The sequence below is a fragment of the Lasioglossum baleicum genome, chromosome 11 (assembly GCF_051020765.1).
Source record: "Lasioglossum baleicum chromosome 11, iyLasBale1, whole genome shotgun sequence".
Taxonomy (NCBI): domain Eukaryota; kingdom Metazoa; phylum Arthropoda; class Insecta; order Hymenoptera; family Halictidae; genus Lasioglossum; species Lasioglossum baleicum.
Window position 1 is genome coordinate 16,180,132 of NC_134939.1, and position 20,182 is coordinate 16,200,313.

The 20,182-nt window shown below is 49.6% G+C and overlaps 1 protein-coding gene across 2 annotated transcripts in view; it reads right to left on the reverse strand.

Moving 5' to 3' along the window:
* Positions 1-14,577, reverse strand: part of LOC143213615 (uncharacterized) — a 36,048-nt gene extending 21,471 nt beyond the window's left edge. Inside the window, exon 1 of one of the 2 annotated variants that reach the window (XR_013010000.1) lies at positions 11,865-14,577. Coding sequence is in view for 1 of the 2 variants with exons in the window: in XM_076433641.1 (XP_076289756.1) it covers positions 11,865-12,062 (198 nt within the window). In the remaining variant the exon portion in view is untranslated. The remainder of the gene's footprint in view (positions 1-11,864) is intronic. The other variant, XM_076433641.1, reaches the window with a different exon arrangement.
* Between the last annotated feature and the right edge of the window lie 5,605 nt (positions 14,578-20,182).

Genomic DNA, 20,182 nt, shown 5'->3' on the forward strand with positions numbered 1-20,182 from the left:
TGTCTCTCGAGAAATCGCCGAAGCTTCAAACGTTCGAAATATTCGCCACGACCGGCCGCTAATTAGGGGTAAATAATTTTTCCATCGCACAGACCGCTTGGTTTTTCTATCGATTTGGTATACAGCGTGAAACGATGCAATGGGAAATTAGCTTCGAAGGCAGGAAAATTCTCCGGGAAAAAGCGAAAGTTTCCGTGGCTCGAGCGCGAGGTTAGAAATAGTTTTGACTAACGAGCGATGTCGGGGCACCCTCGCTCCGCGGAAACTTTCTCCGCGCGGATATTAATCGCTCGCGATTAGCAACGAACGCCGAAAGTCGGCAGCCGGCGATCAACGTCAATTTCCGGGGGCCGCGCAGCTGTCAAATCGATGCCGGCTTAATTTAAATCGAACGATCCCCCGGCTTTGCTTCATTTGCATTCGCTAAGTGATAAGTAAACTTCCGTAAACATATCCGGACGAACGATAAGCGGGAAATAAATCGCGAAACTTTAAGTAGTTATAAATCTATACTCGCCAGAGATACGGGGCTTGTTCGGGGGAGGTGGGGCGGGGAAGGGGGGTTGCCGAGGGAGTTGACTGAGGGTGCAAGGGAAAGAGGAGAAGACAGACAGCCGCCGGGCCGGAAAGAAAGAGAGCGCCTCCTCTTTCGAAGATGAAGGCTCGCCCGGTATATAGAGAAGACGTTCGCAGGGGGTGGCGGGAGACATAAAGTATAATTGCATCGGGTGGCGTCACCCGTTAGCACACCCCCGTGCTAATAGCGCCAACGTCACCCGCTTCTCGTATTTTAATGCTTAAATTATGTACGCCATCGGAGACGACCTCCGGGAAGACCTATATTGATTGCAATCCCGTCTTTGTCGAGCCAGATTCGTCATTTCGATTGTCCCCGCGGAACTGCCGTGCCGCCATCCTCAAACGGAAGCTCCGTCTCTCCGAATCGCTTGCGAGGCGAAACAAAAATTGAGACATCATTCGTTTGAGCAAAAATGAAAGAAGACTTTCTTTCAGAAGATTTAATGATACCCTCTCATTTGTTCCAACATTCAAAAAATCTTTCGAAAACTCGTTAAGATTTTGAAGAAAAGAATTTAATGCAAAATTGCGATGTCAAGCTACGGGGACCATGTAAGTCGACGGTCGCAGGCACAAATGAATGGGTCTGTAAAAAGTGGAATAGTATATGGTAAACAAATGCGACAGACGAGTAAAAAACTAGCACGGCCTCATGGGAGGCTGGGTAGCATAATTCTCTGGTTAAAGAAGGCTTCCTCAAGGACAGAGACCTCTGCGGTTGTCCGGCGACTCGGTGATCAAGCTCAAAGGGTGAGCCCGCGATTTCCAGGCGAATCATTTGTTTAATTAGCCAGAATCCGCCACAGAGAGACGATCTCGGTAGTCCGGGAGCGATAATAGGCTCCCGCTTTCAAATGGATTTCGAGATTTATGCTAACACGCCGCATTTGTTCCTGCGCCACGACTGCCAGGACACGGTTCGTTATGCTCTCGTGTACGCGGACCGCCATTCGAGGAATGGAAATCGTCAAAGAAATCCTCTACGCTCGCACGTGCGAGCCCGGCCGACCGTCTCTCGTTTCACGTGAACGCGCGAACGGATTTATTAATTGCGGCATTTTATGCGTACCGTCGATCCGACGGATTAAAATAGATCATCCGTCCAGGATTTTTCTAGACCGACTGCAAACTACCGGGACCGGCTCCGAACAATTAACAAGGTCGAGATCCTTTTCAAACAGACAACTATTTCTCCAAGATTTGACCACTGTGTTACAATTAAATAGATTCTCGTCTTTCATTGACGACACTTCTTCTTTAGAATTTGTTGCGATCTATCCAGTGCTGAATGTGTTAAAATAATTTGGCAGTGTCACGCGAAGAAACGATTGGAACTCTGTCGTACGTAATAATTTAGCAAAACGAATTTTCTCGGAAACTATTGGCTACAGAATGATCGAATTAGCGATGGCTGCAACAAGCTTCGCTTTCCAGCTCATTTACCACGGTGATTGGAGTGAGACGTTCGCTAGTTTGGCAGTCGAATCGGTTGGGAATCAGCGGTGGGTGTGGGATTGTCAAACGATCGCTGATGAATAGGTCCACGCGAATATTCGAAGCGTCGGTGCAAATCGTGGCATCGAATGTGTTAACAATTTTATAGTGGCACGGTTATTTATTAGCATGCAGCCTTAACTTACTATTTCCGCTGGCTTGCGTACTATAATTCCAACGTAGCGACCCACCGGCCGATTCGTGCCAAGTCGAGGACGATTTCACGGTGCGTTTGAACCAGTCTTTCCACGAGTGTTCGATTAATTGCACCGAGCATCGGCCCCGAACACTTTTGTTTCCTCGATATCGTTCCTACGAATCCAGGAAAGATTGATAAAAATTTCAACGCGACATTTCGATTGCGAACGGAACTGCGCTCGAGAGAAAATAAACTTTGGGAATGTAACATCGAGACGGTCGGCAGACGAACAATTTTTAAGCAAATTGAAACCGCTCATCGAGTGAAGTCACTTTAAATAGAAGGAGGTCAGACTCTTCTACTTCTAAACCAATTGCGGATGTCATTGAACCGGCTGCGCATTAATCCCGACACTACCGACGGAGAGAGAGGTCCTGACAAAATCTTGCTATATTTGAGCCGATGTCACCACGGATCTCTCGATCTCGATCTCATCAATAATAATGGAGAGTCCAATCTATCTAACTCCGTTCACGTGTCCTCCGGAACTAACTTTTTCTAGAATTCGCGGTGGATTTTTATACAAAGTATTTATAAATATTTATAAAATATTTATAATTACAACTGTTCTAGCTCGGAAGAACAGCGCGATAATAATATTTACGCGTTTAAATCGGTATGTGTAGTCTGCAGCAATTCCGGCAAATTATTCGCGCATTTACACGATACGGAAAAAGGTGCACTCGTTGAAACGAGTGGACAAGAAAAATTGGAGCAAAGAGAAATATCAAACGGTAATAATACGAGGGGTAATACTCGTTCCAGCAGTTTTCAATACGAAGTAGAGTAATCAGAGAGCGGGTATAAAACTCCGCCAATTAATGCCGCAGATTTCATGTTCAAAATTCAGCAATCAATGGTATACAGGTTTCCAGAGGAAACATGTCCAAACGAGAATTTCCTTTCACGAGTTCGATTATGTGTCGAAATTCCGACGAACGGGAATTTAAACACCGGGAATCGAATGCAGGCTTGAGTTGGGAGAGCGAGAAGGAGAGAGAAAGAGAGAGAGAGAGAGGGTGAGGGACGCGGCGGATAGGGGAAATCTACTTTCGGTTCGCGATGTGGATTCGAATGCACGAGCTCACCTTTCGCGAGAGGCGAAGGGACGCCGGCGGGGGTTGGAAAAGGCGGACGAGTAATAGCTACGGAATATTGCAATAATATGCAAAGTATATGAGGGATATATTAATTTCGCGAGAACGGTGGAAACGTAGAGAGCTGCTGCCTCGGCAGAGCACCGGCGGCCCCGGTTTCTGCGGGCTTCCGTGCCCAAAAGAGGCGGCACATCGGAGAGTCTGGGGTGGAAGGTGGTCGAGACGAGGAACCGGGGGCTTCACAGACAAATAAATACACGATATTTCACCGGATGGGAAATGAGAGTTTGCTTCGTGGCTTGCTTACCGGCTAGACTCCGCGAAACTGAATTTTAATTCTCAGGAGCGTGTATCTACATGCCTCGATTACCTACTCCCGGCGACATAATGTACGACAGATACGCTTTATTACATCCACCCCGAGATCTGTCTGCCAGTAATCCAACCGGCTGCGGAACGTCGAATTAAGTACAACTGCTCCGCAACACTGTGCGAGCATACCCCTTTTTTCGCCATTTTCAGAGTTTCGCACCCCCCTTCGATTCCGCACTCGCGGAAAATGACGTATAATTTCAAATTAACACTTTACCTACCGGAAGCCTATTAATAGGATTTTCAATCATTGTTCTGCACCAAAAGAAAGCATAGAAATTTTCTTTGACATTGCAATCTTAAATGAAACTATTAGATGACGTTATTCACGGTGACTTGTTAGTTCACAATGAAAATTACTGTTGCTATTGAAGGTTCCATTAAAAATTGTTTAGCCATGTACCATAGATTTGTCAAAGTTATGCAATAATCACCGGTCGGTAATGTGTTAATGATTGCTAGATTTTTGCAACAATATTTTCATTTTCACGCCGATCCTTCGCCCGCAAGTCCAAAGATTTGTCGAAGCAACCGCGTTCTTCATTTACTGCCGCTTGTCCACACACTTCCGGAGGAGAACAGAGTTGCCGGTTGGTAAACTTGTAGAAATTGCCGGCTCCGTCAACAAATTCCGGTCACTATCGCCACAATTTCACCGGAAAATCGTGCGAAGTTCCGAGCTTTTCCGAATGCTGGTAGAAAGAGAAGGGGAGGGGGGATGAGGAGCGGGGTTGAAGAAGGAAAAAAGAAGGAAAGCGAACGAAACGAAAGGTAAAAGAGGAATTCGTGGCGGCTCGTTTAGCGTTCACTGTTCGAGAGAGGCGAAAGGAAGGCATCGAGCAGCCCAGACGACTGGAGGCACCGGGGGCTGGGAGAGAGCCGGTCATAAGTTCAAGCCAAGAATTCGCACGGGAATGAGGAATTGAAGTAAGTTGCGGCTTTGCCGACTCCGGCAGTCGTCGTCGAGGTCGGCGATGGTGGTGGTGCCGGTCGGTTCTGCCGGATAAAAAGTTGAGAAAAGCAAGAGTTGAGATCAATACCTCCGACCGACCGCCCCATCACGACCCCCTGGGTTCTCCGTAGAAGTCCCCGGACTGAGACCTCTCAGAGTCTTGGAGCACTCTTTCTCTCTTTCTCCTCTCCATCTTTCACTTCATCTCTCTTTCTGTCTCCCTTCTCTCTCTCTCTCCCTCTCTCCATCGGTCGAACGGCGTTTCCTTTCGTCAGGTAGCAGCGAAGAAACGTGGAAATTCGCCCCGCGACATTGCGGAACCTTGTCCCGAATCTTCGCAAGTAGTTCTTCTGCTGAATTTATTTCTGACGTCGCCGCGAGTCGTTGTCCACGTCGCTTCTGTTACAAGCAGGTTCGTTAGCGAACTTTCTTGACTAACCAATTGTTCCAATTTTGATCTATTAGCTCCCGATACGCTCTTCGAGGAGCACGCGGATTGCCCCTCTCTGTTTACTAACGAGGCCGAGCAATAACTTCGCCAAATTAGAGGTGGGTGTTTCTAATTCTTTGGATCATGGAATATATCGCATGGTTGTTGACTTATTGAGCAACAGATGCTGAGACTGATCTAGTATATTCGTAGAAGTCTCTAGCTCCGGAACCAAAATAGGCGATGCTAGAGTCCCAGAGTCTGAACTCGAAAGACGCCGGAGCTAAAATCTAGAGTCCCAAGCTGGAAACACAGTGTCCAGAGCCCAAAATCCGAGATCCTGAAGAAGAACAGTGGGATAAGAGGCTATGAAGCAGTGTTTTGCAAGGAAAGAGGCGAGGCAGAGCGTCGTAGAGCCGCGAAGCTCGTCGCAACTTTCAGCGGATGAGTTGTCGGAGCGATTTAGGCGGTACCCGGTGGAAGAATGGTTCCGCTCTCTCCACCCCGGGGCCAGCTCTTTCTCACTTGTACCTTGTCTGGCAGGGCTGGCTGTGCAAGCCGGAGGAGAGCCACGCCGGTATTTACACGTCTCCGTGCCCCCGCGAAACAAAGAATTATTATTTGTATGCCCTCGTGGGTGGCGGAGGATTTTGCAGTTCACAAACTAAGTTAGCAGCTACAACTCGGCCCTGGAGCAACGGGGTGGGTTGAGGGGGATGGTAGATTGAGGGGGGAGAGGTTGCTCTCGTGTCCGGAGGCGGCCGAGGGGGAGGCTAGACCGCCTTCTCCGCGGTATCTCAGATTATGTGCCGCGAATATACGTGAGTTACAACCCTCTGTCCTTCCCGTTGCGACCGAGAAGCTTCTCCGAGGGTCTTTGTGTCCATTTCTTTCGCGGAGAAGATCCTGCCTCCTCCGCCACTGATAACCTGATGCTCTTCAACCCCGTATCTGGACTTAAACTATACCTAAATCAAATCTAACGCTAGTGTACGAGCTGCCTCTTTCGTCGCTGTTTACCTGATACTCCTCTAACTACTACACCGTGCTCCTGCACTGTACCGGTGACTTTTCATGATCATTTTGTTAACATTGCTGTTCGTTTACCCCTCGGCTTGTAATATCGAGTCAGACTTGTAACGAACAGTTACAAGTTATTTAGAATATGGGGATACAATCGATACGAAATTTTCTGTCACCAACGAGCAAAAGGATTCGGAGATTTTCACAAATTGTCGAAGGTAGAGAAAGAATGTTGGATCGAGACGATCGAGGGTGCGAGGAGGTCCGGCGATAAGGCGTCTGGAGAAAGAAGAGCTGGGTATAAGGTAGACGAGAGGAGGCGGAGAGGGATCGTCAGTCGGTCTCGAGCGTGGTAGTAACGGGGGTGGAAGGACGAAGGTGAAAACTGTAGATGGAGAGAGAGAGCGGAAGGTCCGTGGAGTAAGAAGGAGTCCAGGACGTCTACGGGAGCGGGACAGGGTTAGAGCCGGTGCTCTCGAGAGTTCTGCGAAGAAAACGCTTCGGTTTATTTCAGTTCGATTTTTCCAGTGTCGCCATCGCCCTGACGACAATTCGCAGGCGCGGTACAGTCTCCGCTCCTCTCTCTCTCTCTTTCTCTCTCACCCGGTCGCATTCCGTGGCTGGCTCTCTTTCACCCCCGTCTATCTGAGTCGGTTCCTCTCTCTCCCACTTTCTCTCTCGGTCTCTCCAGCTTCGGGACCGACGGAACGAACGAATGGGTTACGCCCAGATGCGCGCATCGAAGCCTGGTCAATAGAATCGTTCTGTCTCCTGTTTGTAGTCGTAGCTTCTGCCCCTCTCTCGGACAGTCCGCTTCGGCAGCGTCGAATCGGAAAGGGGTGTTCGTTCCGGGAGAGAGGGGGGTGGGGAGAGGGAGAGGGCGAACGAGACCGTGAGAGAGAGGAGTGCGTGTAGGTGCGTTTGGTCCACCTATAGAGGAAAGGGTGGACCCCGGCATGCCGAAGCAGGCAGGAGTTTAACAGGGTGCTCGCCCGGTGAGCATCCACCGGCGGAGGACCACCCCCCGCGCGATTGGAAATCTATTCCCACCCTCGAAGTCGAACCTCGACCTATCGGAGGGTTCGGTTCGGAGATATTGAGTCTGCGCTCTCTATACCTTCGAAAGGGGCTCTCGTCGGTCGTTTCGTCGCCCGGCTGGCCTCCTACCTCGTCGCCCTGCCGATCTTTGGGACGCACTTCTTTTCCACCCTACAGCATACCCACCCCCGGACTCTCTTCCATCTCCACTCTTCTCGCTCTCGTTCTTCCCTGGTAAACCTTCCCTTGCTACCTTATCGTGGCCGCGCGATTCCTCCTCTGAACTTGAGAAATTATTTTTATAGTGCCTGTTCATCGTTCTTCTTTTTTATCGTTATTCATCGAAGCAATTCTCGCATCGAGTCTCGTAACAAACATCCAGTTCTGAGCCATGTAACCGATTTCAAGTCTCTAGTTCATCAGGAAGTCAGTTTAAAATCAATTGCAAAATTTGCCACCGAACAGACAAACAAACAAACAAATAAGAAAGCGAGCTAATAAAAACGTGGTAAAATTCAGAACTTATCAGAAATGAGAAGAGGGTCTAGTTTTTGGCACCGCCGCTGTCTCTGTCAGATGATTTCGGGGGCGTTTCGGGTACAGTTTTTTCTTAGGATACTAGTATGGCGGCGTGGCCGGTAGCGTCGATCCGCGTCGTTAAAACAGAGCGGAACGCGGAACGGGTGCTCGGCTCGGTGACATGGAACTGTCGTTAAGTGCGTTTATGTCCCTTTAGCAGCGGCCGCGTGAAATATTTTCGCTGCGAGCGGCCACTAGCACGCGCGTGTGCATTGTACCCGAGGACCGAGCCGGCGGACCCGGGGTCAGCCATACCTCATTGCACCGGACAGTGGTCAGATATTTTCACAATAGGTTCCGCGCCGGTGCTTTCATTGCAGGAAACTTCGCGGCTTGCCGGGGTGTTAAATGGCGGCCGGCCATTGAATACGCTTCTACAATACGGTCAGAGCGCGGCTACGTAACGCCGGCTGTTTGCCTCCGACCGTGATACGAATATTCGAAGCCGCGAGCCTTCTTGCCTCGGAAATGTTCAAGCGATACGGTGAACTGGAACGGACCCGGGCTCTCGAACGAACCCCGAGAGCCCCGTTGGAAAGTGTTTCGGCCACGCCGAGTCGCTAATTCTATGGTCTGCAACCGAAAGAGGCGCAATTATTACACGTCGGGATCGTTAGTCAAACAGGAATGCACATTTAACCCCCCCCCCTGAAATTCATTTTTTGTTACTTTTCTTAACACGAACGTTGAACTTCCATTCAGTATTCAGACTGAGAGCATCTGCTTAGAAAAATGTTTACGCCTTTTTGGATTCAATACATTTGTTCAGATGAAGATTGTCTCTGCAGGAGACGCAGAATATTGGCATGGCGGCAAACAGGGTGGCAATCGCGATGATTGTGATGTTTATAGGAAAATAGAAGTGACCGTGAACTCCGGCAGACACCTCCGGCTATCGATTTCCTCCCGCGATATCTTGACGTCGCGCGGTCGACCTCCTTTAACCGCTTCAAAGCAGTGAATTCTTGTAAGTTATAATAATTAATCCTTAAAATTGCCGAGAGTGAACGAGTTAAGAAGAATTATCAAAAGATTTCGCCGAGAAGTGTAGTTGCACCGCGCCCATGAAGAATTCAGTGGCTAAGTAGATGTGGTCGGTCCTGGTCAGACAATCTCGTAGCAGCGACTGAACATGATCCTATGCGCAGTAATCGCTGTATATCTTTTGAAGTAGAGTATTTGGTAGAGCGTTCGAAGAAGTTTAGGGTATTTGAATGAAAGTTGTACGAGTTTGGTAATAAAATTATCAATGTCTATAGAGGTGGACTATTAGGTGCAGTGTTAGGTTGAAATTGTATTGCTGTCTTATTCGAAATGTGTGCCAAGTACACAACTTGCGAGTAATTATTAATCTAGATTCTTTGAACAGTATAGAGTAAAAGCAACCCCCAAAATTTACGTTACACGTAAAATTAGTAGACTGCGGATTTTAAAGTAAAACATCCCCAAAATCATGAATGAAAAAGCTCGTAGAAGCTTAGGAGAGAACTGATGACTGTCGTGGATTTTAATCTAGGATCCAGGTGTTCGATCAAGATCGGCATGGCGATCGGCGCTGGTGGACCAGCCATTGCTCCGATAATGCGTTCATGCCCGACCGAACGAGGAGGCAGTGGCGCACAGCGCCGATAAAAAAGAGGAGTTTTCGTTCTTGCTCTCTCTTATTGCCGGGTCTATCGCGCTTGGTGCCGTTGGGGGCGGTGGCGGCATGACGAGGACCGTCGAAGGGGTGGCCAGACCGGTCGGGCGAAGGGTGGCCGTGAAAGAAGGAAGGAGAGAACAAGGTGGCGGGAAGAGCGTGTCTCCGGGGGTGGTAGAGAGGTAGGGGCGGGAGAGAAGTAGTGGAGGGAGCGTGGCGCGCCGGGGGTGGGACAAGAGAGGGTATAGAAGGTATCGACGTTTTTACGTAACAAATCAGTCGTAACTGGCGCGCTCCGGCCTGCGACCGTGCGCGGTAGAACGACCAATCAGAGAGCCAGCCGATATTCGATATCCGATCGCATCATAGGTTCCTGCCCGACGCGCTCCACTCCGCTTCGAAACACCCAAAGGTAGAAGTCCAATAGCCAGATGGGAAAAAGCGGCGAGGAGGAGAGAGGACCCGAAGCCCAGGGAGAGGGATGCACAGGAAAGGGATGAAACGCCGGAGGGAGAGAGGAACACCCGCGCCAATGTCGCAGCGACACGAGGGGGTGAAAGAGAAAGCGTTATAGCTTGGGGAACAATTGTACCCCGGCAAACAATTCCTCTCGTTGGCCGCGCCATTTTTTCTTCCCGACCGAACTACCCTCCTCTCCTGGTCCGGCCGTCTTGGAACCGATCGAAAATGGCAGAGCTTCGTCGATGGACCTTTCACCGTGCTAAACGCTGCGCTGAAGGGGGGGACATCAAACTTTCTCCCCCTCTCGATGAGAACTTTACAAGTTCCCTTGTAAGCTGATCAGTAGTTTTACTCGGCTAAAGAGGCGCTTCTGCGGAACACTCTGATGAAGCCAAGTTCTGCGTTAAACACGTTCTTGGCACTTTATTTCGCTCGAAGGAGGGGTTTTTAGCCCCTTCGATTTTGGCGCCGATTATAGTCGTCCGTGGGATGATCTGGGCTAGATCGACCATTCAGCTACCTTATCGAGAAGAATTAGTTTTTTAAATTTAACTTTACAGAAAAACTCCGTCCTCCTTCCCGTGAGCAATACTCGCGGCTTAGTGCGTCCTAAAGAGAGGCCTAAACGGAATGACTTCTGCTCGACCTTGTCTCGTCTTGGGTTGATGGACCCGATCGGAGGGTAGCAGAAAAATAGCGAAGGCAGAGTCGGGAGGACAGGCCAAGTCGATGGGAGAGAGGGTGACGCTTGGCGAGTGAACGGCGCGGGATGTACGGGGGGTGTCGTCGGGAGGACGTCGGATAGGGGTAGTTGGTGGAAGCAAAGGCGCTAGCGTAGAAGGAGCGTTTTAATCTATGGTCTGGGTGGGGGGGAGGAGAACGGGGAGGAGGCCGGGGTCGGTGCTCACCCCCGCGGCCGGATTATAATCAACCCTTTTATCCTAGGCTTTCCATGTCGCTAATTTCCATAATTACACAGACGCTAAAATCACAATATCCTCTGCCGGCAGAAAGGAGTAACCTACGTGAGCTTCCTCCGCCTCCGCCTCCTCCAGCCACGGCAGCGTCACACGAGGAGAATGCCTGGGTGTTCGGGGGAAGGGTGAACGAGAAAGGGACAGGACGCAAGGGAGGCCGCCGGGGCTGAAAAGGAAAAGAGAAGGACCACGCGGGGGTGGACCGGAGGGTGGGACACGACGACGGTGCGGGGGCGGGAGAACGGGCTGGATAGAGATAAAGGTACTCTTTAGCTAGGATGGCGTTCGCTCGCATGTTTATGCACTCGTATCCGCGTGGCCGGGCATGGAAGTGCCTGGATAACCAGCCAAGTGACAACCCGGCAGGTCTCCTGCTGGCAGAGACCTGCCAGCGAGAGAACGCCTCTCGACTCGAATTTTGAAAGGCAGCCAACTCGGAAAAGTGGGTTTAAAAGTCTCTCGATAAGTGGCGGCGTGATAGCCCGACGGGGACTGCATCCACCTACCGACTGCCTAGCTGCGTTCCCGTTACTCGCGAAACGCTCCACGAGAGCGGCTCGATGCTGGATCGTTTTTAGCCCCTTTAATCGCGCGTCAGCCTTTCCTTTATACCCTCGACGCTCGTCCTGAATGGATCTAGTCGGGGTCTGCTCGATCATCTGAGGACTAGACGCGTGGACAACTTTCGTCTACGCATTGCTACACCCAAACAATTGTCGAAAGTCCAGGTGGTCAAGTAAAAATAATGCCAGACAGTACAGAGGGTAGTTGGCTCCTGTTTGATCTTTTTACAACCCTGCCACCCTATCAATGTCCAAGACAATTATCTTTAAGAATTGATTGAGAGGTATTCAGTGTCCAGAGAGTTCAGAGGGTAGTTTACCACCTGTCCACCCTCTTATCACATATCCCTGTTGACCTCAAGATTGAGATGACGAGAATTTATCGAACGTCGAACGTCGCGTTCGTGCGTTCAGATGATTCTGAAGGAAAGTGGTACCGAAAAGTATGGAGGGTAGTTACCTGCTCCTGATGATATCGGTCCAGGAGTCGATCTTGTTTGGTGTCGTGGCTACCCTCTCGATATTCCAGCGTAAGAGAACTCGGCGAGTGACTGGGGTTGACTTTTCTCACTTTAACCTCGCGATGCGATGCTTGGCTTCGGGAGGGGGTGGAAGAGGGGGTTGCTGGGGCTGTATCGAGCGGCCCTCCTACATACATCTATCTCCTCCGACTCGTTCCCTCTCCTGGCCGTTCCTCTCTCGCCCGCCTCCTCTTTCCCTCTTTTCCCCCCGACATTCGTGGTCTTCCGCCCCTTCCACCCCCCTTTCCAACCTTCTCTACCTCTTCCACCTTCTCCTCCTTCTACGGCTGTGCCTCCCTCCGCGTCCTCTTCACCCATCCTTCGCGACTCGCCTACCTAAACCCGTCTCTCCTCGGCCACCCCTCTCACCGGCGTTCTCCTTCTCAACTCCGACAGACTCTCTCTCCCGTTTTCTCTCTCTCGCTCTTTCTCTCTCTCTCTGTCTAGCTCTCCCTCTCTTTCTCGTTCTTCGCCGCTGTTGGCCTGTTCACGCACTCGCTACCCGGGTCTTCGCCACGAGAACGCTCCCGCCGACAAACAAACCGCAGGCACTTCGCAGTTTTACGCAATCGTAAGTTCCTTCATTTGTTTATCCGTTCGGCGGGGATATTGTTACGCACCCCCGAGGTCGCCGCGCCGGGGTCCATGGTCATGCGCTCATCCTACGGCTCCGCAATTTATATCGCCTAAGTCGCCGAGATACCTCGCCGCTCAAGTGCTCTTCGTCAAGGCCATAAACGTTTAATCAATTTTTCTAAAACAATAGTTAAAAACGTTCCACGGAGGTTCATATCTTTCGCAGCATCCGTTTAAAAGGAATTGAAGCAATCAATTTATTTAAATGTAATAAATAGACTGCGGATTTTATGCATTTATGACAAAAATGGGTACGTACAATTTAAAGCAGCGGACATATCTTAAAAAGATTTAAGGACATCGATGTATTATTTTCAGCTTAACAAGAGAAAATTAAGCTTCACGAAAATGTTCTATTTGGCTCCTGTGTCTTGCAATCGATGCAAACATTTTTCATTTTGCATAAAGATCTGCAGTCTAGTAATAAAGTAAGAGATTTATTTAAATGTAAAATTTCGACCCCGATTCAGACTTCGAAAAATGCCATCAACAATTTTTCTTGACCCTGCTGACCTCTGCAAAGCTGTAGGACTTCTCCGGTCCTCGCCAGGAGATACTTCGCAGTTTAACGCAATCGTAACTTCGTCCATTTGTTTATCCGTTCGGCGGGTGTGCTGTTACGCACCCCCGAGTTGTCCGAGGTCCCCGGCCATGCGCGGGATAATAAACCGCGGGGTGAACGAGTCCTCCAGGTAACTCTATAAAACTTCGTGGACCACTTCTCTTTATCACGTATCATCCCACTCCCCCGCGACACCCCGTTCGGCCGTTTAAATTTTAATTAAAAGACAAACCGTGGCGATACCGAATGGAAAGATGGTGGGAATGGGTTAGCGCGACGCCGCAAATAAAGATCCGGTGACGTTCCTTCGGCGGGCGACACGTTCACACGGAATTGTATCCTTCTCTTTCTCGTCTCCAGCCCGTCAAGAAAAGACAGCCCGAGATACAAGCACCACCTTCCAAGTGGGAAACACTCTACAGCTTTATGCACTTTCCTTTACTGCGACGGCGGCACAGGGTTAGGCGAGTAGGACGCCCGGTCGACGAGGAGGGGATTCCTCCGCGCCGAAATTGCTTGCAGTGTCGAGTTGCCGAGAAACTTTGGATTTCGGACGAGCGGTGAAAGCGGCGAGGGGAAAACGGAGTACAAGGTCACGCGTCGGGGCTGATTATTAACTTTTCCGGCGAAGATCCTGCCCATGCCAGTGATTCTCCGTCGACGCTGTGATTGTGTGTTGATACGGAACAACGGGTCGACGAATTAACACTGAACAGTACCTTTCCCTCTCTTTCTTCAGCGTGCCACTGCAAAATTATGCTCTTCGTGTTTTCATGCTGATTTGCACTCGTCTACCTCCGGACTATTTTGTCTGCGATCAAAAGTAGAAGTCATCAGCAATATCACACGTAAATTGATTGCATAGACTCGGAGGTGAATGAGGAACTTTTTTAGAATAACTAAATAATTTTTTTTAACTGTACCAACATTTAAAAATTTTGTGGCTGGATGATCCCCGCGTTCAAGTGGGATGCACGCGAGATTGCTACAATAGCAAGAGTGCGCAGTGAACAGGAAGACATGCCAGCTTGCTTGCTCGCAAGGTCATGGCCCTCCCCGTTCCTTAGGTTTACTTAACTAACCCAACGTCGGTGCACGTGCAACTTTCAGTCAGTTTTAATATCACTGATCCTCGGGTACTGCGGGTTATATCGCGCAAGTTTCCAAGATACTTCGGCGCAGAAGTGCTTTCCGAAGAATCCGTGAATATTCAGTAAATTTTTCTGTACCGTTAGAACAGTAATTAAAGGAGGACCGAATAGAATCGATATAAGAAAGAACAAATCCAACTCCGATTCAAGAATCGCAGCATCGCAGGATCCCTTCCACCCTCCAAAGTGGTCCAAGACCGGAGAATTTCAAATTCCGGCGTCTCTTGAAAATGCGCGGAGCATCCCCGACGAATCTCGGCGCGAAAAACAAAGGAAAATGAAAGAGAAGAAAGGTGAAAGAAACCGAGAGTCCAGCCCCCTCTGCAGATGCATTAATCGGCCCCCGTGCACGTGTACAGAGAGCGTCCTGGGTGTACAAGACGAGAGGAAGGAGGGCTGTCGCGTGGACGGGGGCGTCGAACGGCGTCGAGGTGCTGGACGAAGGAGAAGGGAATCGGGGGGAGAGAGAGAGGAGTGCGAGGAGAAAGAGAGAGAGAGAAAGAGAGTGAGGGAAAGATAGACAGGGAGGGAGAGAGGAGTAGGAGAGAGCAGTATCTTGGAGACTTCGCACTGTATCTTGAAATGAGTTTTGTTGGATCAATAAGTTCCACTATAAGAACACTCTCGCTCTGTCCCGGTGTATCGGAGTGTTGGTAGCCTGTCCGTGTTTATCTGTGTCTGCAAATAGATACACGGCGTACATGAGTCTCTCTCTCTCTCCCTTTCCTCCACCGGGGCCGGCTCCTCTTCCGTCTTTTCTTCGTCCCTCTCTCTCACTCTTCTTCTCTCTCCTCCTCCTCCTCCCATCTATCTCTCTCTTTTCACCCTATATTCCCCCACTCTTCCCCTCGGAGTTTCTCCGTGAATCCTCCTCCACCCACCAGCACCATCACCGCCACCCAACCACCCGCTGAACGTCTATGTATCTGTCGCACCAGTCGACTATGTACGAATAGGATAGTCGCTACAAGCATTTCGAGATGAGTCGAACTCAATCTCACGGCAGACGGGACTCTATCTGGAACGAATCTACCTGCCGGTGATCACGTGAGCATGAATACGCGAATTTCAGTGATTGCCGGTGGCAACGCGGGAGGAGCCACGCGGATATCATACCGAGAAATTTCGACGATGCTCGACCCTGTCCGGATAATTACTCCTGTCGATCGGCACCCTCGCCTACTCCAATTCGACGCGATCCTCAGCGTGGACTCGTCGTAGCACCCTTCGGACGTTCTTTCCGAGGCTACTCAATTCGTTTTTTGATTGAACATTTAATCACAGTACTTTCGACAACAATTTTTCCGTGAAACGGAACGAAGATTTACTCGGAGAAAAGACGGAGGCTGCACCAATGTCAGCGTATGTACCAATAGAACGTACCCTCCGCCGTCGGGGTATATAGTTATATAAGACCACACTCTCTCCGGTGCATATCGGCAGCCCTGCAAGCAGGTACACATCGCGCACGCATTCACGTGCACACTACAACCTAGACAGCCCAGTGCAGCCAACCAAACAGTGGGCTACAGTGTCGCAGTGGAGCTCGCAGATAGGGGAAACAATTGCTATCGGCCCGTAACAAATGCGCGGCAACCTGCGTTCGCAATCCAACCCACCACCATCCTCCACCATCGTTCTCCACCCTCTATTTCTCGCGAGCTAGGCGATCATTATATTTCCTGATTAAAATAACGCTAATCCCTTTACCCTGGGTTTCCGCGACTATCGTCTTTTACGCTGTCTTTCGTTTCCACCCCCCCCCCCCCCCGTGTTACATCCCCCCGAATGGTTCTTGGCTGTGTGCCTGCGTCTTAACTCTCCGAGGCGGTAATGGCGCCGTAAACCCCGAGTTTTGGTTATCGTGCGATTGATTCCGCGATGGGAAACTCGGTTAACCCTTCCGGCACTGTCCTATAAAGTCTCGGACCATCGGCGAGCCAAGAGAACCCTAAGTTCGCTTCCAAATCGGATCAGCGTCCCGTTCTTGTGAATCATAGGACTCCGGAAACGTGAGGCTCACTTTTCAATTTGATGGGAAGCAGAATTTTGTGTGCAATTACCTTGAATCGAAAGTGTCGCGACCAATAAAATGGCGGAGCGTGCAGCACGAGGACAGTGCACGTCTCCGGGAATAGCTTACCGAGCAATAAGTTAGGCGTTTCGTTCCAATAATTCAGGACGCGCGTCCCGTTCCGCGGGTCACAATAAACCTGATGATCGGGGTCGCGACGCCCGGGCATATCCTTCAGCGGGGTCGCGTTCGTTTTATAAATATTTAAATCTCTCTCGTGGCCCTTCCCGCCGCGAATAGTGGAGCCCTTTTGTACGGACAATCTCGAGCGATAATCAGAGTTCTCTTGTGTCTCCCGTGCGTGGAACGGCGGTACCGTTTTACGGCGAGTCCCGGTAAATCATTCTGGACCGGCGTGGAAACGTCTCGGCCACGTCACGGGATTTGGTACGCTCGTTCCGCGGACGGGAATTCTTCTCTTTCGTACACATCCACTTATTCCGGAGCCCGATGCGCGTTTGATAACGAGCCCCGAGTCGAAACGGCCCCCCATTTTAAAGATCCCGCTGCGTCATAGAGGACGTTCCTCAAGAAAAATTAGTACCGTTTGTGCGCGGAACGACAGCGGCCTCGCAGTTTATTATTAATTCCTCGACCGTTCCCAGAAACTCCGCATTATCTTGCGCCGGTCTAATAAACTCCCCGCTCCGCGTTATTCTGCCTTAAAACCTGCGAACGATCGCCTTAGAATTATCGTTCAATTCTGCTCAACTTAACAGCGATACCTCGCTGCAAACGTACACAATTACTAAAGCTGCGAACGTTTCTTAGAAATTCAGTGTGAAAAGACTAAAAAAAAATGTAATGCACGCGTGTCTCTCGCGACGCGAGGCTGAATAATTCATGGAATAAATGATCGGAGGTATTTAATTCGGCGGGGTTGTGGCACAACGCGACGAAACATCTTTCAATAACGCGCCTAACATATTCTCGAGCACCGATTACCCCATTCTAACACGGATTGCACGCCGTCTGAATAACCTATGGCTGCCTGCGCCTCGATTCCTATCGCTATACGAGGAAACTCGAGCAGGATCCAGATTGCACATGCGAAAATCCGATGCACCGAGGCGACGCTCGTGATAGACGCGTTGCTACGCCGGTTCACGCGCGTAATTAGAAGCCGCCCGCGAACAATGAGGAGGATAACTTTTATTTCGCTTATCGGGATAGCCTATCTACGCAACACCGACGCCGTTTCTAGCCCGCGTTTTACGCCAGTCCTCTCTCTCTCTCTCTTCTCTTTTACCTCCTTCTCCGCAGACGACCAAGACTACGACTAGGACTCCGACTCTTACTTCCTCTCCTTCTCCTTACCCCCTTCGGCGTACAGGAAACTATTTAACTGATTGTCGCTTCGAGGTAAACTTTGCAGTCACTTTTCCGCACGATACAGCTACTTCCTGCTTAAGTTACTTACCTGTGTCGCGGGAGAAGATGCCGGCCGTGTGACCGTCGAGATGATTTTACCAGAGGAAGGAAACACGAGAAAACTTCACTCCTGATCCTCCGACGGTTCCGCGAATCGATCTTCTGCGACTGCTTCGCGCTGATCAATTTCCCGCGAACCATCAAGATCCGCACGCGGATCGTGGCAACGAGTTGTTCATCTCTGATCAATTTCCTGCGATGCATCAAGATCTTCTACACGCGGATCGTGACGCAGGGTCGTTGAATTTTATAATCTCGTAGCACACACGATTCTTTAGGAAGTACAGTGTAAAATTTAGGGCTGCTGAATATTGTTGTACTATTTTTCACGCACTAGACTCTTATCCAGTCTAGTTTATTGCACATGAAATTTGCACAGAATAATCGCGATTCCGAGCGTCAAGTTGTAGGAGTGTCTTTTATTGTATAGGGTGCATTAATTTTCAGTGGATCGCGGAATAAATGTATAAAGATTGCTTATTTTCAGTGAAACACCTCGCGGAAACTATGAGTGACTCTTAAAAATGTAAATTTTTAAGAATGACCTTAATCTCGATATAAGCAGGATGAGTACACAAATTTCCAATTGTTGAGTGCGGATCTCCGTGATAACGTAAGTGCAAATTTCGACAGGCGCTGGTTAATAAGAAGTAAATAAATAAATAAATATGAAGAGGTCCAGGATGTATGAAAAATGGCCGATTTATCTTGACAAAATGAACTTCCACTGTCCAGCTATTTCGAATTGGAGCGAATAATAAGAAGCCAGACTGCCAAAAAAACGAGAATAGGACGGCTACCTAACCCAGATCCGATCGGCAAACTTCCCAGCCCTACATTCGCTCGAAAAACTTTGAGCTCTCCGGTGGAAAAGTTAAAGTCCACCATCTCCACCTTGAACCTTTTACTTTCTGACCATCTTGTCCCTCCCCTCGACCTCCCTACGCTCTCGAGCTCGCAGGCATCGAGGCAGGCGAGGCAACCGAGGCAGCGGAGTTCACGAGGCAGCAGCGTCCCGACGTCGGAGTCCTTCGCTCGAGACGTCTCTAATCGTAATGGTCGTGGAGTGTTAATGTTCCCGTTAATACGGTTGAGGTGTTTAACCTTGTTAACTTGCGCGACTGCCGCGACTCCGAGCGAACATGTATTACCACTTCCCGGTTGCGGTAATCAGTGAAGCGCGCGCGCGTATGGGAGAGAAAGAGAGAGAGAGGGAGAGAGGGAGAGAGAGCATGCTCGCGTACGCTAGCTTTACACGTTTGCGGCGGCGGCGGCAGCGTGTGCGCGCGCGGTTCGTAGCCCCCATATTTTTTTTCGAGGCTCTTTGTTTTCGAGCAAACGGGAAAGGAAATGTGTTTCATCGGGCGTCGGCGGTAAAATATTATTCGTGTTCCGATGTTATCTGATTTTCCGTCGTTCAAGCACTCGGCCGCGGGAACGCCGCTTCACGAATTATTTGATTCAATGATTCTTATATTGTTTAACTGCCGAGACTGTCTACGAGCTCCTGAAAACTCACCAGTGCCCGCTGCTGTTCATTTCTCACTTTTCTGTCGTGAAGGTAAACATTTTCATTCCGAATATTTTAGAGAAACGAAAGGGCACATTTTAATTGGATTACGATTGACGAACTTCAGTGATTATTAGACTGCGGATCTTTATTATAAATAGAAATTTGTTTCTTCTTTCAATCGTCTTATCATGCTGAAATCAATATGCTGATGTCCTTAAATCTTCCTGAATCGTTCTCTGCTTGAAATTGTACGTGCCCATTTTTGTCATAAATGCATAAAATCCGCAGTCTAGTGATTATCCTTGTTGTTTTTGTTTGCTTTTGCATATTTTTATGCGATGGTGAGAGAAGCTGCTTGGTAAATGGCAATAGCGATCGGCAAGGGGTGGCAGAGTATCGATAACGGGTTTCCCGGTTGGATCCGCGTTTATCTGGGTAAATAAACGCGTTGACCAGGGTGTATGAAACGATTAACGCGGGCTTGGTAGCATACATAATCAGGTTCACCGGTAGGACGGTCGGTCAATCGACGGTACGACAATTTCTCGAGGCATTTTCAGCTCCCGACGGGCCAGTCTTCTGCAGGAATATATCGATAGGACGAGCATTATCATATTATGGAACTCTCCATACAGTTTCGGCCGACCTCCCTTCCTTAATTTAAATTCTATTACACCCGATCTCTATTCCCTCTTTCCTATGAATATTCAAACTCGGCGAGACTAACCCCCATCCTCTCCCCGCCCAACCCCCGTCGGTTCCGACACCAACGTCCCTCTCTTTCCAGCATCTATCGAGTATCCAAAGAATTAAATTAATATACCGGGCAAAACAGCTCCCCCCTCTATTTCCCGCCCGATGTCTCCTTCGGGCTTCGTCGCTCGAGAATT